The sequence below is a fragment of the Pelophylax lessonae genome (genome assembly GCF_965119305.1).
Source record: "Pelophylax lessonae genome assembly, chromosome: 4".
Classification (NCBI taxonomy): Eukaryota; Metazoa; Chordata; class Amphibia; order Anura; family Ranidae; genus Pelophylax; species Pelophylax lessonae.
The window spans coordinates 452,809,002-452,836,513 of record NC_138771.1 but is presented as its reverse complement, the minus strand read 5'-3'; the positions used below and the strand labels follow the sequence as shown (position 1 = coordinate 452,836,513).

Sequence of the window (27,512 nt, the reverse complement as noted above, 5' to 3'; positions counted from 1 at the left end):
AGAGGGAGGGTGCAGACAAGCGAACTTCCCCTTTTAGGTGGAGCTCCACTTTAAACAAAGGCAGCCATGGTTTCAGATCTCTCAATGGTAATAGCAAAAAAATGCCTAATTCTCATTTAAAAACATTCAGCAATTATTTATTTATTTTTTTCAAGAACAGTGAAATCATTTTATGCATTCCACTAGACAGGAGAACCAAACTCACCGGCTTATCAAGATCGGTCTCATCACTATCATCAGAGCTCTCGCTCACCTCAGCTTTGCCATTGGATGGTTTTCTGAGGGATTCCTGCTCAGCAGCTGCAGTGTCTGGTATTTTTTTGCCATGAACGACCTTTGAGGAAAACATTTTTTTTTTTTACCACCACCAGCTAAACATTTACCATTCTTGGACAATTCACTATACAAGCCAGACAGGAAAAAGGCATGTTCACTTAGTAAAAAGTAAAGCTTTGTTCACTTCAGTCATGTAATCATGTGAAAAGCAAATTCCTGTTTAATTCATCTGCATAGCTGGGTATTCGGAGTGAATAATGCTACAAAAAGTATTAAAAGCATATTCCTAAAGCCTTTAGGAAATCAAACCCAATGATAGTGATGCTCCAAGACAGAGTGTCTTAACATCATGATAGAACCATGTACCCTTCTATTGAAGTCTAAGTTTTAAAAACAGCCATCTCAGGAGGATGAGCCAGCCTCTAGCACCACTAGACACGTGCATGTTTTTTACCATTATTACCCAATTATTTTAAAATAATTTTCAAAACAATGAGGTGCACTGGGAAGGTGTGCTAGGGTGCAGTTTTAAATAAATTACTGCAACTCACCGCACTTTGCATTGGGCGTTACCTTACCACAACATGTAGGTGTGCTGTAGCCTCAATATGTTTAGCCTAAAGGATACATTTATGTTAAAGAAAAAAAATTAATAAATGCACTTTTTTTTTTGCAGGTAAACAAAAAATGTGCATTTCTTCATTTTTTGCTCCAGGAACCTGTAAAGCATTGCACCAATGATCAGCAGATCACTGATGCCATGCAGGTCTCCTGCAGACCTGTTAGTGTATCGGATTGCTCTTACCTCGTACAAGGAAGCCAATACATTCTGACGGGAAGAATCAAACTATCACAGCGCTGTGGTAGGTCATTGAAAACTACAAGCCAACAGTCACAAAGGATGTCGGGACTTATAGTTCATTCATACACAGAGCTCCGAGTATGAATGACTTGGGCCATGTGGGCGGAGCCCCACACTCCCACTCGGTTTTCAAAAAGTGACAGTTCGTATCGGGGAACTTCTCCCCGTACTGCTGCTACAGGGATAATGATCAGCAGGCAAAGACTGCAGCAGTGGGAACATGTTATATGTTCCACCCTAAAAATGGGTGTAACATTCCCAAAGGTGAACGTATCCTTTAAGACTTTATTCACAAAATGTTGCATTCCCCTGACTTTCACGATTTTGCAAAAAAAGGTACAAATTTAAAAAAAACTGTCTTATAACCATTAAAAGGTAAAATTGAATTAAATTTAGCAAGAATTTTGGATGTTGCATTTGTGTGAACAACTTTAGTACATGCAACAATTAAAAAAAAAAAAAAAAAAAACCACACATTACATACATGTATATATATATATATATATATTTTTTTTTTTTACAGGAGCCTGCAGAGTATTGCACCCACAATCAGTGGATCGCATGTGCAATGTCAGGCTCCTAAACACAGTCTAGAGCTCTCTACCAATTCCTCTGTACAGGCTGACAGCTCTTAAGCAGTATAAAAGACCTACAAGCGTGCTGATCAGAATGCACACAATTCATTCAAACTACAAGTCTGTCTGCCACAGTGGAAGATGGGACTTGTAGTTTAGTTATTCAGATTCCAGTGAATGAATGACAGCTGTGCGGGCAGAACCCTGCACAGCCGTGTTCTTTTCAAAATGTGAAAGCGGGTGTGGGAGAAGAACCAGGTGGGGGTGAGGGAGGTGTTACCCCATACATTTGAACAGACTGACTTCAAGGAAAAAATTTAAATATGAGCCTTGCATTCAAACTCCATCTACCCAACAACCTACAGTTAGGAAGGGAAAAAAATACACTACAGACAATGCCCCACCATGTACACTTACCTGCTTTGTAGTCTCTTCTTCAGACTCGGAGCTAGAAGAACTCTCATCGCTCTTTTCTGCTCCTGGTTTTGACTTTAAACTGGCAGCTTTATGCACAAAATGATGAGACAAATTTTACATGAATATCTGCTTTGGTCAATTGAGTATTTTTAAGCAATACAGACATTAACTCACAGCTAACTCTTACTTACCCTGTATGGGGTCTGCTTTTGCTGATGCTGTCTTTTCCATTTTATCAGAGGAGTCATTCCCATCTGGCAAAACATCTGCTGCTTTTGTGTCAAAAGATCCTGGATTGTCATTCAATGAAGGACTTTCCTTTTTGGGGATCTTTTTGGACTTTACCTTAACATCTGCTGCAGCTTCAGTAGCCAAATTCATTTTCTTCTTAACTTGTTTGGCCTAAAAAAAAAAAAAAAAAAAAAAGGCATAAATCCTTTTATTTTACCAGTTTTAAACAGGCGTTTTACAAAGCATCAGGAAAAAATAAAAACAGAGTGCACGTACAAAAACATATTCCTGGGTAGTAACTGTCAACTAATGATCATCTGTCTTAAGCTTAAAAAAAAACAAAGGAAAACCCTTGAATGTGCCAGGGATATGTGGTGCAGATCCTTGGCTTTTGGAGGGTGCGGCAGAAGATAGTTATTCACTTGAGCTGGATTATAACATTCAGGATTCTGAAGTTCTATTGAATCAAGCAGATAAAAGCCATAGGAAACACTCCGCGATAAATCTTTCCACTGATTCCCTTCTGATGAATGTAGAATGTGACTTGAAGTCTTCCCAGACGATCAAAACATTAAAGCTGCATATTAGCTTTTGGGTCTCTCCCACAGTGAAACAGGGTGTGCTAACATTTTCAGTTATGAAGATTTCATTGAGTTACTTACCCTTCACTGAACTGTCTTGTAGGAATGCAGAACAGCACACGTGCATGGCACCACTCCCAAATCTGAAAGTCAAAATTTTAAGTCTCTTTCCTGTCTACTCGATGAGACTGCGATTTCCTGCAGCATTACAGAGATGCGTATACATTCCCCAGTGCACTGAGCCCCGAGCAATAGGGATAAAGCTAGACACATTCTCTTCCATGTGTCTGCATTTTCATAATGTGAGATGAATGATGAGAAAAGTCAGCAAATGACCTGACTGGCTCTATGAAGCTAAACTGGATCAGTCTGGATGGTACTAGCCAAAAAAAAAAAAAAAAATGATAACTACTAATCCACCTTCGACTTCTATACATTATGTTAACCTAAAAGCGCATGGGAACCCAATAACAAATGTAATATATTGCAGCTTATCAACTGGCTGCATTCATTTTCTTTTTCTGAGGCTATTTATCCCTTATTTTCACCTAGAATTCCTGCAAAAAAACTAAAATTACCTATCTTAGGGTGACAATGCTCACTCCTCCACTATTGACAGAGGGTAGCCATGTTTGCCACTAAGCTGCTCCCCTGATTTGGCCTGTTAATCCCTCATCCTTCTCTCCTCCACTACACAGGAAGGCATGTTTTTCTAGTTCAAATAAGAAAGCTGCAAAACTGATAAGATTGTTTGGATTATCTGTTTTAACACTGGATGTTACAAGAGCACAGACATTCTGTGAAGATAAACCATTTTTTAATATTTGCAAAAAATGTGTTTTGACCTGAATAGGATAAAAATGACCCTCACATTGGCCTGAATAGGATAAAAATTACCCTCACGTTGTCCTGAATAGGATAAAAATGACCCTCACGTTGGCCTGAATAGGATAAAAATGAGACCCTCACGTTGGCCTGAATAGGATAAAAATGAGACCCTCACGTTGGCCTGAATAGGATAAAAATGACCCTCACGTTGGCCTGAATAGGATAAAAATGACCCTCACGTTGGCCTGAATAGGATAAAAATGACCCTCACTTTGGGAAGATTACCTCTAATTTCCTGTTGCATTTCCAAAACAAAAAGGAAGGAAAGCTCTCCACAGCAGGACAAAAAATAAATAAATAAATGGCGTACTAAATTAAAAAACAAAAATAAATAAAAATGTATACCGGTATATCATTTTTTTAAAAAAGACATTTGTTACTTTTAAATGGTCCCTTAGGCTACATTCACACCTGAGCGTAGCGTTTTCACCGCGATTTACAGGCGTTTTTTGTTCAGGCGTTTTTAGATTGAATAGAAACCAATGGAAAACGCCTGTAATCTGCCCAAAAAGAAGCTCATGTACTTTTTTGAGCGTTGGGCGTTTTGCTTACAGCGTCAAAACGCTCAGATGTGAACAGGGGCCATTGAAATGAATAGGATTTGTCTTGTTCGGCGTTTTGAGAGCTGATCCTAGAGCAGAAAAACTCCCCAAAAACGCCTACATGTGAACGGAGCCTTAAGCGCAAAAAAAAAAAAAACACACACCACAGTGGAAAGTATTGATTAAAGTTTAGACCAGGGGTTCCTAAATGTTTTAATCCAAAGACCAAAATTGGTTATTGTGCAGAGACCCAAAAAGAGAATTATCAAAAAGTGACACAAAATTCGGTTACCGTCGCTCCGTTCCTCCAAGACCATAGAGTCGAGCGAGGGCAAGTTTGCCCTCACTCGTCAACCTGTTTGTGAGGATCCGGGACCGGATCATTTTCCCCGCTTCCGGCGGGTCCGGTAAGCGGAGAAAAGTAATGGGACGTGGCGGGAGCACCTCTTCCACCACCCCGGTCATCTCGGAAAGCCGACCGCCCGCAGTTTAAAAAAATACCAGGGTTATGGCAGACACCGGTATTTAGGTTTAAACTGCCAACGTATATAGTTGTTGGGCGGTCATTAAGTGGTTAATGGCTTAATTTAAATAAAAGGGAATAATGCTATGTGCGCTTCCCTTCTGTTTCCTTTCCAGCAAGCCAGCCAGCTAGCCACCCACAGGCACTGTACCAGCGAGCCAGCCAGCCACAGGCACGGCACCAGCCACCCACAGCCCCTGTGCCAGCCAGCCAGCCACCCACCACAGGGTGCCAGCAAACCAGCCATTAAGCATTAGACAAAAATGAACATATTCAGTATCCAGATTTGTGTAAAAATTGTCTTTATTTTTCAAAACTTTAAATGTGCAAAATAACGGCCCATATCGATACGTTGTGACCAAAATATCGGTATGGGCCCTGAAAAAACCATATCAGTGTATATATATATATATATATATATATATATATATATATATATATATATATATATATATATATATATATACACACACACACATACCTCACAGGGGAGGTGGTTACATGATCCCCTTTACCTAGAAGTATGGGTATTATTGCCAGCTACATTGGGAGGCAGGAGTGGTAAACGTGCGCTTAGAGAATTCTTCGCAAAAAGGAAATGGACTTTGCCCTAGCTGGGCAAGATGACAGCGGCTTATTAAACTGGCAGAACTGGGACAAAAATTCGATTTTTGCACCTACCATATTATATTTTATGGAGTTCACTGAGGGTTACAAAAATTCTTTGAGCCCATAGGCTGGTTTCACATGGACGTTCTACATAGTCTGCATCCGCCTGTACAGGAGGAGATCTCCCCGCTGACCAGGCAGATGACAGGTCCGTGTCCACTCTGCTATGCAGAGCGGACACAGCACCGCCCGCTGTTTTCTATGGGGCTGCTAAATGGAAAAACAGACTGCCTGTATATTTCCACCAGACAATGTTTTCAGCAAACAGGATTGGATTGGTTGCTGGTCGGTGTCATCTGTAGCTCCATAGAGAACTGTCGATGGTCTGATCAGGTTTGCCTGAAAAAATTGACAGGTGGACCTGACCAGCCTTAGACTGTCCAAGTATACGCAAAAACACAAAATGTTCTGCATCCAAATAATAACAAAAATAAATAAAAACGTAAAAAAAAAAAAAAAAAAATTGGCTGCTACCTCAAATATTATACATGCAATTTTAAACAAAAGCAAAGGAGTGCCTACTTAAATCTTTAAAGATAAAAATGTGAATATACAAAAAAAAAAAAAAAATTATACAAAACATCCGCCATAAAACATCTAAAATCCATGATTAAAACACCCAAAATGTAAATGAAGATCTTTCTGCAACCGTTGCGCTGATAACAGTGGAAATTACAAACACCCAGTGATTAATCCTATGTGAGAGAAGCTCACCATCGACCCCCCCCCCCCCCCCCCAAAAAATGAATGGAAGGCCTGAAAGTTCTTTTGTATATTCCATCCAGCTGTCCTCATATGTGAATCCAGATCAGATAGGCACATAGTGTGCAAATCCCATGTGCATTGAAAAAAGGTGCTAAAAATAGCGAGATACAGCTTAAAAACTTTTAGAATAATAAAAAAAAAAAAAAAAAAAAGTTTGCACTCCAGTGCCGCAAACCAGACACTCTCATAGCTCAAAAGCATCCAAGTGTGATAACGACACTGTGAATCCACCTACACCTTTGAGTCTCTTCTGAATGGCTTTCCCTGAGGCGTCTTCCATGTCTGATGTCAGACAATACAGGATGTAGTCTCGATCGGATAGCATTGCAGGAATCACCATTTCAGATGTCCCTGTTCCTCAGCACCCGGGCTTTAACAGTCATGCTTTAAACGTCAATGACAGATGTAGGATGCCAAAACTGTCTTCGAGGCAGAGGAACCTAACAATATGACAGAGGGGAATGTTAGCCAGGAACCTGATCAGGGAGGAGTACCACACCCACCTGGGACATTTTCAGAGCAAAAACAACCACCAGATGCCCTCTATCTTCATCCTACGATGTAGATGAAGAACAAATTTCAGTGATGGAAAAAAATGAAGATCCCATAAAGACTCCAGAGTAGCTAAAGGATCCCTGAACCAAGAGACAAACCTGCCCAGATCGAGGAGGCCATATGATCCATAATCAATGTCCTCCACCAGCGAAAATGGTCCTGGAACACCTCCGAGTTTAGGGACTACTCCCCTGAACCAGGCGCTGTCAGCTAAGGTAGTCTGCATACCAATTACCAACGCCAAGGTGGAAAAGCGAGAAAGTGAAGTTCTACCAAAAAAAATAAATAAAAAAAAACCATGTCCACTCGCATGAGGCAACTTAGGCAAGATGGTTATGGGCAGGGTTATTCTCTGGTCAAAATTTTATTTTTTTTGCCAGTGTCCACTTCCCCGGTGGGGCAGTAGACAACAATCTAAGAACTTTGAGAATTCCTGTGTCCCTCAATGGACAATAAAGGAAATGGTATTGTGAAATGTAATACTACTGTCCTTCACCCCACTCCCTTCATTAAAGTGGTAGTAAACCCACGTTTCCACCTTTTACCTACCGGTAAGCTTGTAACAGGTATCTAAATTGCACGGTTTAGGAGATATTCAGAGTGCATGCAGCCGGTGACGTCACTGGCCCATGAGCTCTGAAAGTCCGGCATACTGTGTAAATGGCGGCTCTTACGTGCATTGTTGCGCCCCCAGCCAATCATGAAGATGGCCGCGAAACTGTAAGGAAGACCAGTCGAAGATGAAGGCCCTCTCAGTGGTGACAGCGCAACACTAGAGGGATTAATTTTAAATTAAGTCTCTCCTAATGTGCTAGTATGTGATGCATACTAGCACATTGCCTTGCAGGGGACTTGTTTTTTTAAACCTCGGTTGACTACCATAATCAAAAAAAGTGCAGTGCATATATAAACAATGTTCAAAAAATTGTGATAATCGTCCGTCATCGACTAATTTGGTTACTGGAGGAAGGAACGGTGTCCGTCTTCTGGCATCTTACATGCAGTCTAAGATAATACTATGTATTGAAAAATGTTTTCAATAAACAAACATGTTTTATGGTATCACACTTTGTTGAGCCTTTATTTTGTATAAATTGTGGTCTGCTGAGAGCAAGCGGTGCTGGTGTCCTTGTCGTCTTTGCTATCCATCCCTGGCCATTGAAGCGAGTTTTGACCACCCTGCAAAAGGGGGTCACTGGCATTTCGGTAAGCCTCCTGTGTGGACTCTCTTTGGTGTCACCTTGGCTGCTCCTGGATTTCTTTTCAAGCAGATAAGGAACGGTTTATGGGACTTATTTACTTTTTCTCTTATTTGGAAGTGCACTTATTAACACAGCTCACGGTGTGTATGTTTTTTTAATAGCGTTGTTACATAGTTAATTATCACAATTTTATGACCATTGTTTATATATGCGCTGCACTTTTTTGATTATCAAATTTGATGTACCTGGTATCATAGTATTAGCATTCAGCAGCTTCACTAGTTAAGAATAACTAGAGCAGATTTCATTTTTTTTTTTTCTTTTATTTATTGCGCTTTACTACCGCTTTAACCACTTAAGCCCCGGAAGATTTTACCCCCTTCCTGACCAGGGGGTATTTTGCGATTCGGCACTGCGTGACTTTAACGGACAATTGCGCGGTCGTGCGACGCTGTATCTAAACGAATTTGGCGTCCTTTTTTTCCCACAAACAGAGCTTTCTTTTGGTGGTATTTGATCACCTGTGCGATTTTTTGATCACGCGCTATAAACAAAAAAAAAAGAGCGTAAATTTTGCAAAAATAGCAATATTTTTCACATTTTTTTATATGAAATTCCCCCCCCCAAAAAAATGTAAAAATCAAATTTTTTTAACATTTTTTTGTGGGGGGCCAATTTGTTTTATGCTACCTATGTTTGGTAAAAAAAAAAAAAAAAAAAAAAAAAAAAAAAAAAAAAAAAAAAAAAAAAAAAAATCGCAAAAAGCGTATTTTGATTGGTTTGCGCAAAAGTTATCACGTTTACTAACAAAAGGGAAAGATTTTTTTTTTTTTTTTTTTTACGTGTAATGGCGGCGATCTGCGATACTGCGACATTGCGGCGGACAGATCGGACCCTTGACTGACATTTTTGCCACTTTTGGGGTTACCAGTGACATTTCTACAGTAATCAGTGCTATACATATGCACTGTTACTGTAAAACGGTAGAACCGTAGAACCGTATGATCATCCTTCATACACAGGGGAGAATGACGCTCGCTCCCTAGACCCTCACAAGCTTGTGGCGTAGCCCTACGTCACTTTGCCTGTGAGGGGCTGACCGCCGACGTAGATAGTCATGCGGCGGTCGGCAAGTGGTTAAAGGGTGCACATCTCCATTTATGCATAAACCAGGCCTCGACAAAACCCGGGCGCCAGGTCGCATTTGCGACTAGAATTAGCGACTTGGCGCCTGGGGTGCCCTGCAGAGGGTGTCCTGTCATTTTTGTACGGACTTCCGGGCCGTCCGAAAATTGAGGCCCCGGCTTTTCGGTCTACTTGAGATGAGGCTTCCAATGGGGAACTGGCGCCCTCTTGTGGTGGCCGGGAGTAATGACTGTTGTAATTACTGTTTCCACTGTTTGTTCACAATGCATTACCATCTCCCTGTCCAGTTAGTTACCTTTGACAGGGAGTGTGGTTATTTATTATTAATTTAAATTTATTTTTTTAATGTAAAAACTAAATAATATTTTTTTCTTTTTTTTTTTTTTAATTATTAAAAAAATATATATATTTTTTCCAATTATTATTATAAAAAAAATTATATATATATATATATATATATATATATATATATATATATATATATATATATATATATATATATATATATATATATATATATATATATATATATATATATATATATATATATATATATATATAATATAATCTTTTTTTTTTTTTTTTCCTCATCGCCATGCCACAGCCGAAGGCCCCTTTCACACGGGCTGTCTGATCAGGTCCGCCTGTCAGTTTTTCAGGCAGACCTGATCGGACCCTTCATTCTCCTCTATGGAGCAGTAATCTGCCGCCATCTGATCCTGTCCGCCAAAAGCAGACGGATGGTGGTTCTATTTTCTATCCATCCCGTGGATCGGATCAGATGGCATCGGATGGAAAGAGACAGACAGTCTGTTTTCATCCAATTGCGCTAGAGGAGAGTGGGGTTCTATTCATATTTATGTGTAAATTTAGTATCCGTTTTATTAAATAAAGCTTGGTTGTTAGTTTAAAAAAAAAAAAAAACTGGCTCCTAACTTTTTTAGCTGGCTCCTAGATTTCAGGAAAATTTGTCAAGCCCTGGCATAAACTATCATAAGAACACCATTCACAATTAAAGCAATAAGCCATAAATATAAAGCGCTACAGTATACAACCTTAAAAGCAAAATGAAAAAAAAGTCATTATCAGTTATCCCTAAAAAAGTTTTAAAAATAGGACCTCAAGTTTTAGAATATACATAATCCATATTTTAGAGACAAATTTTTCATATAGGAGAATGGTTTTGGAGAACTAAGGGTGCACTAAAGTGCACAACACATGGCAGCTCTCTCTCACCGCAGCCTCAAGTCCCATACACACGATCATAAAATCATACGAAAAATACTGCTTTCAAACCAATCATGCAATAATCGAATCGTTAGTATACAGCTTTCAAGAGCCGATCACCACAGTTCATCCGAAAGTATCCAAAAAAGGACAAGCACGAGAAGGTTTCTCTTATAATTTTCGCTTAAGCAGTACAGTTTTTGACAAAAAAAACCAAAAAACACATATCACTTCAGAATTTTTGTTCTGTCGTATGAGAATTTTCGTAACTTTAATCTCTTTGGTTTCGATATAAAGGAAAAAAAAAAATAAAAGAAGGGATGATCATTCATCTCCATAATCTCATCGTGTACACCAGGCATTAGCGAAAGCTGCCCAATAAGTGGGGGTCACTGGTCTCTCTTATTTATGTGTGTGTATAAGTGGTGGTTTGAGCTAATAACCTGTTTACGACCACACGCTGCAGATGTACTGCAGCAGGCAGCCGCTCCCAGGCAAATCGGCGTACATGTACGGCGCTCGCTGCCGGCGGCACGCTCCTGCCCCCGTGCATCAGGGGGAAGCTGATGCAGCGGGCAGGCGAATCCCGATTGCCGCCTGAAACCCGTGATCGTTCCCAGCTGAGAGAGAAGAACAGTCAGCTGCTGTAAACACAGCCAACCGTCCTTCTCCCTGGGATGATCATAGAGCTCATGTGATCCTGCTATATAGGAACACATGTCTCTGACCCCCATACAATTAGAATCACTCCCCTAGGCTTACATTTAACCCCTTGATCAACCACAGGGTTAACCCCTTCCCTCCCAATGGCATTCTTACAGTAACAGTGCATATTTTTAGCACTGATTACTGTAGTACTGTCACTGGTACCCCCAAAAGTAGCAAAAATGCCAGTTAGGGGTCCGATCTGCCCCAATGTCCCAGTCCCGCTACAAATTGCAGGTCGCCGCCATTACTAGTAACAAAAAAAAAAAAAACCACAATAAAAACGACAAGTCTTTCCCCTAGTTAGTAGACGCGATAACTTTTACGCAAACCAATCAAAATACGCATATTGCGATTTTTTTTACCAAAAATACGTAGCAGAAAACAAATTGGCCTAAAATGTTAAAACATTTTGAAAAAAAAAAAAAATCTCACAGGCGATTTAATACCACCAAAAGAAAGCTCAATTTGTGGGGGAAAAAAAAAGGACGTAATGTCGTTTGGGTACAGCATTGCACAACTGCGCAATTGTCTGTTAAAATAACGCAGTGCCGAATCGCAAAATAGGGCCTGGTCAGGAAGAGGGTAAAATCTTCCGGGGCTGAAGTGGTTAAGCTCTGTAAACTACTAGCTTGTTACACAGGTGGTAAATAAGGGGCAACCTACATTAAAAATGCAATAGGCAGTTTTTCTTATTTAGAACACTTAATTTTTTAATCTGGACTATGATAAATGAAAGAAACCTATGTACAAAACCAATACACACTCAAATACGCACCTTTTTTGCCTTTGAACTATTTTTTGATTGCAGTGCAAGACCAAGGTGTTCAGCCTTTTTGGAATCTTAAAAAAAATGTAAAAAGAAAGAAATGAATGGTATACAAATGGAAAGACATCAGATTTAAAAAACACTACAATTCTTAGCATGCAATTTATCTTTTATCTGATCTGAAAATGGCTGTCTTACCATGATCCTCTTTCTTACGCTTTGCTTCTTCCTTTTTTTTTGTTTTTTTTTTCTTTGATTTCCTGGAGAATAAAAAAGCCGCAGATATACCATGAGAAAGTCTTATATATCCAAATCTCATTCGAAACATTAGATGATCACTTTCCACATGCAAGATATTCAGAGCTAAGCGAGACTTTTTTGTAGAATAAATAGGACTTCTTCTGATCGTCTCTAATGTTCCATCTAGTTCCTGTCCTACATTCTGTAACGATTACTGACATTTATTTTGTGTGCTCATGTGGAATATTCCCCCTGAGCTATGAAATGCTTCTTGCTTCTTTGCACAATAACCCAGCCTACATTAAAATGCTCATTGAGATATGCCACGAATATTTTTGCCATGTCAAAGTAGTAATTAAATGCTAAATGAATATTTAGCCAGGTACTTTGCAGTAGATCTAAAACCAAAAATAATAATATAAAGCTTACCAGTCCTTGGATGTGATTGCTGCATTCATTTTCTTTATTCAATCACGCCCCCCGCCCCCCCCCCCACCACACCTTCTATTTTACTCCAATGATCCTGTCAGTGACACTTCCTGTCCTGGAGGGATACCCTAGGACAGTGATGGCGAACCTTAGCACCCCAGATGTTTTAGAACTAGATTTCCCATGATGCTCACCTACACTGCAGAGTGCATGAGCATCATGGGAAATGTAGTTCCAAAACATCTGGAGTGCCAAGGTTCGCCATCACTGCCCTAGGACAGTGAAGGTGAACCTTGGCACCCCGGATGTTTTGGAACTACATTTCCCATGATGCTCATGCTCTCTGCAGTGTAGTTGAGTATTATGGGAAATGTGGTTCCAAAACATCTGGGGTGCCAAGGTTCACCATCACTGCCCTAGGGCAAGACTACATAACACCCCCCTCTCACCTCATGGTCATATCCATAACATATGGTTTGTAGTCCACAGAGAGAGTGGGGATTAAAGGAATTAATAAGAGGCCAGTACATGCATAGAACCCAGGACGTTATTGGATCACAATATAATAGGTCATTTTTGCAATTATTAAATATAAACAAAAGTACTTTCAACAGTAGATTTAACAGATCAATAGGGATCACTGTTAGTACTTACATTCACTTCACCTTACAGTAAAATTGTTAAAGCTCGAGTCACGCTTGAACCCAAAAAAGGTTAAGCTAGAAGCATATTTTTGGGACAAACTTAAATTAATCAGCAACCAACATGGAAAAACAAAAAAGCCAAAAAAAGGCACCAGAGCTTCTTTGCCGTGTTTGTTGTATGTTGTACTACTCATTGAAATCAATGGGCAAAGAGTAACAGTGCATGATATCTGAGGTTACGCTACAGTAGTGTGAATGAGGCGTTCTAAAGGCAGAAGGTTTTCCATCTTCATGCATTCTTAAGTGTGCAGCAGCCCCCCTAGTACTTACCTGAACCCCATCTTGATCCATCAATGTTGCAAGAGAACCTCAGCTGTCTGGGACACTGATTGGCTGAGACAGCAGTGGGTGCAATTGGCTCCCACTGCTGTCAGTCAGTGAGCAAATAAGGAGAGAGAGGGGGGGCTGAGCCACGGCTCCATGCCCGAATGGACACACAGAGCTGTGGAAAGGCTGCCCCCATTGCAAGCTGCTTGCTGTGGGGACACTCGGCAGGAGGGAAGAGCACCAGCAAGGAACCTGAGAAGAGGAGGATCTGGGCTGCTCTGTGCAGAACCATTGCACAGAGCAGGTAAATATAACATTTTTTTTTTCTTTTAACCACTTACCCACCAGCCCTATTTTAGACACTTTTTGTTTACAAGTTAAAATCAGTATTTTTTCCTAGAAAACTACATAGAACCCCCAAACATTATATTATATATATATATATATATATATATATATATATATATATATATATATATATATATATATATATATATATATATATATATTTAGCAAAGACTCTGGAGAATAAAATGTTGGTCATTGCAATATTTTTTGTCACGCGGTATTTGCACAGCGGTCTTTAAAACGCCATTTTTTTGGAAAATTTTGGAAAAATCACATTTCACTGCATTTAAAAAATACTAAACAGTAAAGTTAGCCCATTTTTTTTGTATATTATGAAAAATGATGTCACGCCGAGTAAATAGATACCCAACATGTTACGGTTTAAAATTGCGCCCCCCCCCCCCATGGGATGGCGACAAACTACGGTCAATAGAGATCTCAATAGGCGACGCTTTAAATTTATTTAACGGTTACCAGTTTAGAATTAGAGTGTAGCTCTTTTTTTTTTAATTATTGCTCACGCTCTGGCGATCGCGGTGATACCTCATATGTGTGGTTTGAACAGCGATTTAATTTGCGGCTTGACTTCCGTATACATTTTTTTTTGTGCGCGAGCTAACGGGGGCGGCTAAATTTTTTTTTTTCTTCCCCCCCATTTATTTTATTTTTTTAACTTTTACAGTTTTTAAAAAAAAAAAAAAAAAAATCTGATCACTTTTATTGCGGTCACAAGCAATGTAAACATCCCTTGTGACAGCAATATGCAGTGACAGGTACACTTTATGGAGGGATCGAGGGTCTACAGGGTTCATACACATTTTCACCAATGAAATTCCATGACTTTCCCATGACTTCACGTAAATATTCATGACCTAATGTTTCATGAAATGTCTATGTATACGTGTTAAATAAGAATAAAATCCATGTCACACCCAGCATATTTTTACTAATATAAAATGACAAGCTTTGTAGTGTACAGTGGAATATGAAATATTTATTTAAATAACGCTTGCACAGTAACGACGTTTCATAACATAAACCCTGAGAACCGCTTAGAAATGGATTAACGTAATCCACAGGAGATATAACATAAATCAAGGGGAAGCAACTAAAAAATAAAAGTGTCCAGCAAACTGTTCTGAACATAAAGTGCCATAAATTGACAGCGCTGCCTCTCCCATGTTCGAAATGTCAAATGTTTTACGACACACTGTACATTTAGCACGTCCCGTGTCCTGATCTTTCTCCAGCCACCTCTTATACTTTGTCATGAAGCCATACATTTTTAAAGCTGCATTTCCCTGGCATTGGATGGCACAAAATGCAGCACTTAATCTTTTTAGGCCCAAGCAACAGTCATAAGGTGCAGGCGGACTGGTATGGATGGCACAGACAGTCCGATGCACAAAATGCAGCACAGTAATCCTTTTTAGGCCCAAGCGACAGTCATGAGGTGCAGGCGGACTGGTATGGATGGCACAGACAGTCAGATGCACAAAATGCAGCACAGTAATCTTTTTAGGCCCAAGCGACAGTCATGAGGTGCAGGCGGACTGGTATAGATGGCACAGACAGTGAGATGCACAAAATGCAGCACAGTAATCCTTTTTAGGCCCAAGCGACAGTGTCATGAGGTGCAGGCGGACTGGTATGGATGGCACAGATCTGATGGTGCACAAATGCGGCACTTACTTTTGGGAGAAAGAACAGTGGTGCTCCTGCTTGCCAAAATAAAGCTGTTCAGGTGGCAGTGAGTCATGAAGGTGCAGCTGGACAAAATGCGGCGCTTACTATTCTTAGGCCGAACCTAACTGTTAGTAACAGTCCCATGAGGCAGAAAAGAGTTCTCACAGAAACTAAGGCGACTCAGGATTGGATGCTTAATTATTTATTTACATTTATTTTTAACATTCCCGTAGGACTGGTACAGTAGGTGCTCGCAGTTTGCCCTACGGTCGGTGACTGGCCAGCAGCAGCCGAGGAAATGATCGTGCACCAATGACAGGCAGCGGGGAGGGCCGGGCCGCGGTTTGCCTGGATGTGACTGGCCAGCAGCAGCAAACCAATCACAGGCAGCGGAGCGTCACTGGAAAGCGGGCCGGCCGCATGAACGTGATGACGCGGGGGTGCGGTAACTGAAACGGTTACCGCCCCCTTCCGCGTCATCACGTTCATGCGGCCCGCCCTCCAGTGACGCTTCCGCCGCCTGTGATTGCTTTGCTGCTGCTGGCCAGTCACATCCAGGCAAACCGCGGCCCGGCCCTCCCCGCTGCCAGCGATTGGTGCTTGGTGCATGATCTACTCCTCGGCTGCTGCGGACCCGGAAATCAATGTGCACAAGCATAAAATAAAATTATACATTTGCAATAATAAAGTGTTAAGCATCCGCTCCCCCCGCCGCTGCCCGCCGCTCCTCCCCAGATTTCCATGACTTTTCCAAAACATTTCTAAAATCGTACTTTTCCATGACCTTTCCAGGCCTGGAAAGTGTCATCTCAAAATTCCATAACTTTTCCAGGTTTTTAATGACCGTACGAACCCTGGGTCTAAAAGACCCTAGACCCCCCCACTACACTTCCCTGTATGCAAAACACCGAAAACGGCGTTTTTGCATACAGCCGTTTTTCAAATTTGCCGCCTTTTTGCAGCACAGTAACCCGGAAGTGACGTCATGGACGCCGCCTCCGGGTTACGTCATCGGAGACCCGATCAAAGCCGTTTCCGGCATTGATCGGGACTCCTTCCAGCCGGCGGACGCTGGGTGCTCGGGGCTCCCCCGGGTAACGATCGAGCCGCATTGGTCATTACCGACGGAAAGCCAACCGTCTGGCTCTAAACCACGGTACCGGGATGATGCCTCTAGCTAGAGGCATCATCTGGTATACCCCCGCAAAGTTTACAGACGTCATATGACGTCCACCCAGGGAGAAGTCGTTAAAATAACAAGAGTTTAATGTCACTTTAATGTTGTCATAAGAAAAATAAAGCAGTGTGAAAATCACGTGAGCAATAGAGGACCTTCCTGGGGGCATTCTATACACATATAGTATATAGAGCATTCTCCTTTGTCATGGATGCACAGAGACAACATTCACATTTTTGTTTGCACCAGAATTTCATAGGTAAAAGGGGCTCCCTGCTGCACTGAAGAAGCATCTATGACAGACACCAGTTCTGATGATTTGCCTGTGCCCCCTCTGTCCTTTCCTATTTAAAAAGCCCAGCCTGTGATGACATTGTGCTTAATCATATGCAAAATTGTTAGGAACTACTTAGCAACCAGCAACTGCTGAGACAACAAAAAAGGTTGGTAAAAAGAGCGTGTAATGTACAGCACAGCTTACAGAGTACTGCTGTCAATAGTATGTAATGTACCACACAGCAAAAACATATGTACAAGTGCAGTGATCAGGACTACTTAACACGCCATATGGCATTTACAAAAGCAAGGGTCAGGACTATTTAATGTACAACATGGGTAAGAAATATGGAACAAGTCAGTAGGAGTAAAAAAATGTTCACGAGTAGAGGGAAATACAGACTTTTCCAACTTGACTTTTTGTCATAATGCAAAGAGAAGCACTGCTAATATTCAGCAACAGGGGTGTCACCTAAAAATGCATCACGTCTTCCCCATGACATATTGGAACACAGTGAGTTTCCGTAAATGGTCTGCAAATGCCTACTTCTCGGTCTCCATTCTTTCATTTATCCACAGTATTATCCAGTGCATTGAGCTGTCAACATACACAGCGAGTAAAATAAGTATTAAACACGTCACCATTTTTCTCGGTAAATGGATTTCTAAAAAAGGTGCCATCAAAAAACTTTTCACCTCTTGTAGGTTAACAACCCATGCAATCCACACATACAAAGAAACAAAAACAAATACGTTTAGAAATTAAGTTATGTATAATAAAATGGAATGACACAGGAAAAAAGTATTAAACATGATAACTGAAATGTATTTAATACTTTGTACAAAATCCCTTGGTAATGACAGCTTCAAGACACCTCCTGTATGGAAAAACTAGTCCCATACGTTGCTCAGGTGTGATATTGGCCCATTCTTCCACACAGTCTTCAAATCTTGAAGGTTCCATGGACCTCTTCTATGAATTCTGGGATTTTTGTCCTCTTCCCTTAAACAGGCTATCACTTCGCTTACCAAGAATCAGAATATTGTATTAAAACCCTCAGATAAAGGGTGGCAATATAATGGTTATGGACCATCTGCAATATAGGAATATGTGTTGGAATATTTTAAAAAACCGAGAATGGTATAGACCTATTGGAGGACACCAAATTTTGGCAGCTCAAACCAAATATACCACCATAATAAATAGAGCTTATATGCAGGGCATCATAGACAAAAACACGTATGAATACATCAAAATTGACCATCCAATTACCCCTACATTCTATGCGCTACCAAAGACGCATAAGAGCATAGAGGAGAGAGGATCCGCCTGGACGCCCCATTATATCGGGTGTTGGATCACATACTGAAGCAGCCAGTAGGCTAATTGATGAATATCTATGTCCCCAAGTAGTGAGCTTACCGTCCTATGTTCAGGACACTCCAGATTAGTTGCTAACATTATACGACAAAGTGATGCCCCCAGGCAGTATCCTGATTGCCCTGGATATCGAGGCATTATACTCGTCCATACCTCACAATGTAGGGCTGGAAACGATTCGGATGAGTTACCCTCCGTGACAGGGAACCCAGGATATCCATTTCTAGTCTCTCATGGCCCCGCCGAAGCTCCGTTCTGCCCAATCCCATCCCAGCACTCCCCGCCTTCCTTTCTCGGCAGAGGCCACATTGGGAAGGAGTTCTCCTGCTCACACGATGTCTGCCAGCACACAGACCTCTGCTGGGGATGGCATAGTCTCACCCCCATCCACCGCAGATCTCATGGCCGCAATTACTGCAAGCAGGGATGCCCTGACCAAAATAAATTTACTTTTTGGCCACAGACATCAGCTTAATCCGACACGACCTAGATAAATTCCACTCAAGAGTTTCTGAAGTGGAGGACAGGGTCTCTGGCCTAGAAGATACAAGAGACCTCCGTGCTCTACAGCTCCAAGTCAGGGCCCTTCAAGAGAAAGCCATTGATACAGAAAACTGGCTCTGCAGAAACAACAGTATTATCGGCCTCCCAGAAAAGGCAGAGGGTAACAGGCCTGCCAAATTCACAAAACAGCTGTTCCACAAGGTCCTAAACTTGGAGGATATGCCGCCTACCTTTGTTGTCGAAACGGGCCCACAGAATCCCCCCGGCCCCACCAATACCAGGAGATACATCACCCCAGAGATACAGCAATGTTGCAGATTCTACACAGAAGTAAGGAAACACCTTCGGGATAAAAGGTATTAGATTCAGTCTCCTCTATCCAAGCATGCTGCGAGTTGTTAACGGTGACTGCGTCCGGTTCTTCAAAGCAGCGTAAGACTGGCTAGACTCTCATTGATCATCAAATAAAGAGAAATATTCAGCGCTGGACTCTTGTACACACCACTAATAAATGGACCAGCAGCTAAGCACTCAAGGGCAATATCTCCAAAACACCTTCTGAATACATAATAGAAAAATAGTGCAGCGCAATCCTAGTGGTAAAATTATAAAATCATGCAGAGTCCCAGTGCTAATAGGTGTCCATATAAACAGATAAAAGTCTCCAGTGTAAAGTGGTCCTAGGGCAATTCCATAAGGTGCTTGTCTCCACGAGTGCTCATGCAATCCCACCACCTGTTCACACTGCCGCTCACCTTAACAAAGAGACCCTACAGGGTCAACCAGCATTTCATCTCAAAATCAAAGCATCCTCACACTTTCTTCCTTAAGCGTAGTAAATGATTACACCTCCGATGCACTGTCAGCTCCTCAAACAAGGTTACCAATATGTGTAGGAGAAAAGAAAGAAAGATCTAATGCTCTCTGTATGCAATCAAGCACTCTTTAATCCATATAAGTAAACAACTCACATTTTTGAAGAAAATAACAGCGCATATCTGCAGAGTTTGCAAGCAGGCGTGCATCAGGTCCACCAACCCGGAAGAGTGAGAGACGGCCGCGGGTCACGTGACATCCCTCGTATGCGTTACGTCCGTGAAAATAAGCGGGACTTCTTCAGCAAGGGTCCCGCTTATTTTCACGGACGTAACGCCCTAGGACCACTTTACACTGGAGACTTTTATCTGTTTATATGGACACCTATTAGCACTGGGACTCTGCATGATTTTATAATTTTACCACTAGGATTGCGCTGCACTATTTTTCTCATTGATGATCACCAATCTCAAGTCATTAAGAGGTCCCTCCACATGGTTTCAGAAAGTATATCATCACTATATTCATACCTTTCTCTCTCTCCACGGACTAAACATTTTCTCATTTTTTTTTGTCTGTTGTTCCCTAGAATAAGAAGCACCTGATGTTCTTTTGGGCCCATATCTAGGAGCTCCAGCACAGCCCAATTTATGCTGCCTACTAACACCCCAATAACTGTTATAAGTTCAGACAAGGTCCACCTGTTTTTTTTCACCGGGATGATATCACTCACTGGACAGTGGTTTTTCGCTGGACTTCGGGTGCGATCCCCCTGATACGAAGGTGTCACTACTAGGGCCGTTCTTGGCCACGCCCATACTGGACGTGGTTTTTTGCCTATCACCAGTTTTTGTTCAGTTCTAGGGTACAGGCCCTAGGGCTGGCTTCCCCTCTATGTTCTCATTTATCATCTTGTTTTTACTTTTTCTGCCTTTTTCAGTTCTTTTGGTTTCCCTAAGGTCAACATGGTCCATGTATGTACTATTGCACTCGTGTGTGGTGTTGGTTGTCAATTGCTGAGGTGGTCCCATCCCATAGTATCTCATCTTACAGTTATTTGCCCAAAATGTTTTCCCATGGCATCGTCTCCACCTGCAATTTGCAAAATAATCTCCTGGAATGTCCATGGCCTAAACTCTAAATTTAAAACGTACCTTGCTATTCCAATATCTGAAACGCCACAACCCTCAGATAATACTACAGGAGACCTACCTCATGGGCAGCAAACTTATCACTCAAAAAGCCCTGGATCCAAAAGTCTTACCATGCATCTTATTCATCCTTTGCCAGGGGGGGGTCTCTATACTTATTGGGAAATCTCTTCAATGTGTTGTTGATGTAATCCATACGGACCCCCAGGTCATGGTGGTCCTTACACTTTGGGGCCAACGCTATGCAGTTGCAGTGTATATTCCCCTACCGTTCTTCCCGGAGGTAATTGAAATCATTCTGGAGAGGATAGCCACTTATTGCCGAGCCAAAATATTAATCATGGGAGATTTTAACGCTATTCTATCATCAGACCTGGATAGACGAACTCAGCCCAAGAACAGCTTCGGTATCCTCCAAACTTGGGCGCAAGCAGCCGGCCTCACTAAGGCCTGGTGCTGGAAGCATCAGACTTCCTGCACTCTCTGGTTTCTCTCCCACTTTTAAAACTTCCTCACGTATTGACTTGGCATTCGCCAACTCCTCCCTGTTGTCGGATATACAAAAGGCCTCATATTTGCCTAGTGGGCTATCCGACCATACACCCTTGGAGCTACTTATACGCACTTCAACCTCTCGTAATGCGTCTTTATGGCGCTTGGACCCTCATTGGATCGCCCATCCAGATATAGTAGACAAAATGCCCTTCAAATTCTTTGAATATTGGGAGCGCAACCAGGGGTCCTCCTCTCCAGAGAGCACCTGAGATGCCTTTAGGGCTTTCACCAGAGGCCAATATATTTCCGCTATCTCGGCAATCTATAGAGAGCTTGGGGTGGACACGCGGGGGTGCGGTAACCAAAACGGTTACCGCCCCCTTCCGCATCATCACGTTCATGCAGCCGGCCCGCCCTCCAGTGACGATTCCGCTGCCTCATTGGTTGATAATCTCCCGGCTGTTACTGCTGCTGCTAGCCAGTCACAGTGTCTCCAGGCAAACTGCGGCCGGCCCTCCCCGCTGCCTGATTGGGTGATCTCTTCGGCTGCTGCTGGCCAATGACAGCACGCGCATACCGTGGACCCGGAAGGACGCCAATACAGCGAAATGTAAATACAGTATGTGGCAATATAATTATCATAAAATAATTAAGCATCCGCTCCCCGCTCCTCCACAGTAATTTAATTCCATGACTTTTCCAAAACCTAGTGTGTTTCCTAATTTTCCATGACCTTTCCAGGCCTGGAAAGTGTCATCTAAAAATTCCAAAACTTTTCAAGGATTTCCAGGACCGTACGAACCCTGCAATGTGCATAACTATATAACTATTCTCCCCCCACCCCCCACATCAATACCCCCCCAACATCAACACTGCCACCTTTTGCTGCACTCACAGCTCCAAGTCGCTTTGGATAAGTCTGAGTTTGCCACATTTTACCACTGGGATTTTTGCCCATTCCTCCATGCAAAACTGCTCCAGTTCCATCAAGTTGGTTGGTTTGCGCTTGTGAACAGCAATCTTTAAGTCTGACCACAGATTTTCTATTGGATTGATGTCTGGGCTTTGACTAGGCCATTCCAACACATATACGTGTTTACCCTTAAATCACTCAAGTGTGGCTTTAGCAGTGTGTTTGGGGTCATTGTCCTACTTGAAGGTGAACCTCCATCCCAGCCTCAAATCACGCACAGAGTAGTACATGTTTTGCTCAACGACATCCCTGTTTTTAGCATCATCTATCTTTCCCTCAACTCTGACCAGTTTCCCCATCCTGGCTGCTGAAAAACATCCCCACAGCATGATGCTGCCACCACCATGTTTCACTGTGGGGGTGGTGTTCTTTGTGTGAGCTGATGTGTTGGGTTTGCGCCACACATAGCATTTTCTTTGATGGCCAAAAAGTTAAATTTTAGTCTCATCAGACCAGAGCACCTTCCTCCATATATTTTGGGAGTCTCCCACATGCCTTTTCACAAACTCAAAAACGTGCCAATTTGTTTTTTGCTGAAAATAATGACTTTCTTCCGGCCACTCTGCCATAAAGTCCAACTCTATGGAGCATATGGCTTATTGTCCACCTATGTACAGATACTTCAGTCTCTGCTGTGGAATTCTGCAGCTCTTCCAGGGTTACCTTAGGTCTATGCTACCTCTCTGAATAATGCCCTCCTTGCCCGATCCGTGAGTTTTGGTGGGCGGCCGTCTCTTGGCAGGTTTGCTGTTGTGCCATGTTCTTTCCATTTGGTTATGATGGATTTGATGATGCCCCTGGGGATCATTTGGATATTTTTTTATAACCTAACCCTGACTTGTACTTAACATTGTCCCTTATTGGTTTGGAAAGTTCCTTGGACTTCATGGCAGTGTTTGGTTAGTGGTGCCTCTTGCTTAGATGTTGCAGCCTCTGGGGCATTTCAAAAAAAGGTGTGTATATGTAATGACAGATCATGTACACTAAGATTACACACAGGTGGACATCATTTCACTAATTATGTGACTTCTGAAGGTAATTAGTTTCACCAGAGCTTTTTATGGGCTTCATAACAAAGGGGGTGAATACATACACACATGCAAAATTTTCTGTTTTCTATTTCTAAAAAAATGGTTTAATGTATATATTTTTCCCATTTCACTTCACCAACTTAGGACTATTGTGTCCCGATTCATCACATAAAATTCAGATTAACCAAACATTGAACTTAAGGCTGCAACGTAACAAAATTAATACTTTTGCAAGGCACTGTATATCATAGCCCTACAGCTTCTGTCAGGTTGGGTGGGAGAAAGTCGGCCCCTTTTCGGTTTCATAGAGGTACACGCCAGGGATGCCCTCCATCTCTGGCCCTTTTAACCTTGGCAAATGAGCCGGTGGCGGAGGCGCTTCGTACAACCCTTTGATACAAGGAGGTTGCAAATCGGGTGCCTGGAGGAGAGGGTCGTCCTTTTCGCTGAGGACATCCTACTTTTTCATAATGACACGGACCCCTCCCTCCAGGGTGCACTGCAACTATTGAATACCTACTCAGAGGTCACCGGCCTTACGTCTTTGCTATTCCGATAGACTCCGAAGCCCGTAGTTTAGCCCCACAGGATCTACCACTTCAATGGGTAGAAAATTTCAAATACTTGGGTGTCCACATCTCCCCGTAATGCTCCAGATTACCTCTCTATTAACCCTAACCCAGAATTACAGGAAATCAAACAAAAGGCTAAAGGCATGGGAGTTGCTGCCGTTGTCGCTTTTGGGCCGTATCAACCTAATTAAAATGAAAATTCTCCCTTAATTTATATATCCATTCCGCCATTCACCTTATTGGATGCCAAAGTCTTTTTTCAACCATCTTAACCAGATTTTCAGCTCATTTCTTTATTCAAATTGTCCATAATAATGCACCTGCTAAATCAGGGGGGCTTAGCCTTCCCTGATTGTCAAATATTTTGTGGCCACACAACTGGTGACGGGGTATGGTGGTTCTCTCCTGACCGCACTAATACCTCAACAGTACTGGAGGCTGCGGTGGTCTCTTCTCTCGAGGCACTGCAGCTTCTTCTATTTGGAGGCCCCAAGGATCCATACCCACCTACCCCTTTAATGCTCACCACCATCAGAGCCTGGAGGTCTGGTCTTACCTGTAAATGCCTTCCAGAGGGGGCTGTCTCTCCTTCTACTCCTCTCCTTGGCTTAACCAGTCTATGTCACATTTTTATGGGTTGCTGGATACATCCGCTTGGGCCAAATTTACTTTTAAAAATATCTCTCAAATAACAAACGGTACCACCTTGATGTCCTGGCCACCATTATCCGCAGAGTTCAACCTTCCTCCTCATTATTTGTTTCGCTACCTGCAGCTCTCCCATGCCTTTTCCACTCAATTTCCCCATGCTTCACTAGTTTTGGCTCAACCTATCCTTGAGCAGGTACTCCTGGTAGATTGCACAGAGAAACCCACATCCACCATATATGCCCACCCAATATCGGGTTCTCTTCCCACATTGTCTAACCTTAGCACTAAATGGCAACAGGACATCCGGCACCTGGATGACAACAATTGGGACGTTATTTGGGGGCCTCACTTTTGGACTATGTTCTCCACACAGGACAAATTAATTAATTTCAAGAAAGCTCATAGGGCCTAATACACGCCATCGAGGCTTCATCTCATTAGTCCCTCCCATAATTCAGCACGCTGGCGATGCGGTCATACCCCCGGTGATTTTTGTCATATATTTCTGGTCTTGCCTGCCTACTGAGGGCTATTGGTCGGAAGTGTTGGCGGTTACTAACGGGTTGTCAAGGACTAGGATTCCCTCCACAATAGAAATCTGTATCCTGGGCTTGTTGGAAAATCTGATTCCATCTGTGGCAGAGAGAACGCTGGTTGGCGCCTTCTTTACTATGCAAGGAAGGCCATTGTGCTACATTGGAAGAAACAGGCCCCTCCCTCTACTGTTTTTTTGGAGAACCTTAGTAAGTACCAGTCTTCCACTATATAAAGATACTTCTATAAATAGAGGTTGCCCTGCAAAATACCACAAGGTATGGTCCAAGTGGCTAGCTGACCCTACTACGGCCACATCATAATGGGCCTCATCAATGCCAGGGACACATATCCCTTGTTCTTCTGTGCCTTGTTGGGCAGGTCTACCTTTGGAGCGTTCATTTCCAATTTGTTCTGTCGTCACAAGTTTTTCACGCTTCACTTTAGACAGTAATGCTATACTCAGCCACACCGCATAGTTTCTAAAGTTATCCAGTAGAAGTACTTTGTGCAGTGATTAACTTTCAATGCCCCTGCATGGGCGACACAAGTGTTCCTTTTTTTGTTGTTCGTTTTATTTTTGTGTCTTCTAGTTTTTATGTAAAAAGGAGAAAAATTTTCAATAAACATTTTCCAAAAAAAAAAAATTGTGCATCGTGTTAGTGCACACTAAAATCATTTTAGTGTATTTCTTCCTGAAATAGTACATTTTTGATGAACAGTTGCACAAATATTGTGCTACATAAAGAATAATTTAAATACCATCTTTAAATATTTTTGCTTTCAGAAAATATAAATAATGTTCTGGGGGGGGGGGGGGGGGGATAGAGTAGTTAAACATTAATGGATATACTTACTTTGTCCAGAGCTTGTAGACACGTTGCAAAGTGATCTTTGAGGTAGCAAAATTCTAAATGGAAACATAAAAAATGTATAAAATCGTAAATCTCACAACACAGTCGCCTTCTAAAAAATGAAAGCGGTCCCTGTAAAAGAAGGCTTAACACACCAGCTACTTGGCCCACTGTCCATGCCTATGTCTGAGGAATTTACACATCCTACACATATCAGTATGCAATTTGCTTGATCCTGGAAGCGGGACCATCAGGTACCCCAGTTCAATATACATTTATATGGAGGATTTATTTACAGTGCATGCAGCCGATGACGTCATCGGCGCATGCGCTCTGAAGGAACGGCCACCCTTGCCTTTCCTTTAGAGTCCAGTGTCGCGAACAGCAGCTCCCGCACGCATGCGCGGGAGTGATGTAATATCGCCTCCGGCCAATCAGATGGCCGGAGGACGCAATCCAGGAAGCAGGCTTCGTTTTTAGGTATGCACTTCATAATGAGCTAGTATGCCATGCATACTAGCTCATTATGCATTTGTCTTTACAGGTTTTTTTTTTCCCCACATTTTTTTTTAGCAGGTTTCCTCTTTAAGCCTTTACAACCACTTTAGGGTTAACTCTATTGGGATTGGCTGAAAAGGATTCTTAGGTCAGCCCCAGCCGGTTCAAATCTTGACTAGGAGCAGGAACTGGCCTAGATTTAAACCGTGTGTGGGCAGGCTGAATGTACCAAGTTGATTGATTAGCTTGGGTACAACCAGCCTGCCAGATTCACTTGCGATTATCGCTAGCGGCTGCTATAGCCACAAGCAGCAATCACTGTCTTCTCCCGGCGGGGACGGCTTCCCCCACCTGTCCCTGCCAGGAGAAGACAATTGCTTGGCAGGAGGGACTCCCGTCAGCCCTGTCTGGGTTGATGGAGAAATTGTGCAAATTTCTTTCCTGCAACCTGCGCTTGCACAGGAGTTAGGTCATCCCACCACAATGAAGATGGCCAAAGGTCGGCACCCAGAAGATGCCATAAAATGACGGGGAATGTTGAAGGAAAGGCTTAACCAAAATGCTGTACTTCGCATGTAAGCAAATGGCTCTGATTTTAATAACATAATAAATAATGCATGTGAGAGTTGACCTGGCCATGCACTATTAGATTTTAAAACAAATATTCATACAAAAATTTTCATCAGCACATTCGATAACTTGATTATTGTAGTTTGAAAATACTTCAAAATGAAATTTGCTTCTAACATTCTATTTTAGAATGAATAGAGATTTCCAGAAGGAAACCCACGTTCACTAATAAAAATTTGCAAAAATGTTTTCCCATCCTGCTCTTTCAAATTTTCTTACCACAACGGTTGAAAATAAACATTCCGCAAAAGAAAAATTTCAAACAAAATTCTGATGTATGGCCACCTTTACAGAAAGATAATCAATTAGGTGACACATATATAGTACTTCTGATATGAGAGGAGTTGAGAAGGATAAGATTT

At 42.1% G+C, this 27,512-nt stretch overlaps 1 protein-coding gene across 1 annotated transcript in view; it reads right to left on the bottom strand.

Annotated features, from left to right (window-relative positions):
- The window catches only part of LOC309552697 (uncharacterized protein), a gene marked incomplete at both ends in the record, with an annotated part of 70,203 nt that overhangs the window by 27,983 nt on the left and 14,708 nt on the right, over positions 1 to 27,512 (bottom strand). The window contains 6 exons of the mRNA XM_082253623.1: positions 206 to 334; positions 2,131 to 2,216; positions 2,322 to 2,532; positions 11,943 to 12,007; positions 12,132 to 12,193; positions 26,026 to 26,078. Of these exons, the coding sequence (XP_082109749.1) occupies positions 206 to 334; positions 2,131 to 2,216; positions 2,322 to 2,532; positions 11,943 to 12,007; positions 12,132 to 12,193; positions 26,026 to 26,078 (606 nt within the window). The remainder of the gene's footprint in view (positions 1 to 205; positions 335 to 2,130; positions 2,217 to 2,321; positions 2,533 to 11,942; positions 12,008 to 12,131; positions 12,194 to 26,025; positions 26,079 to 27,512) is intronic.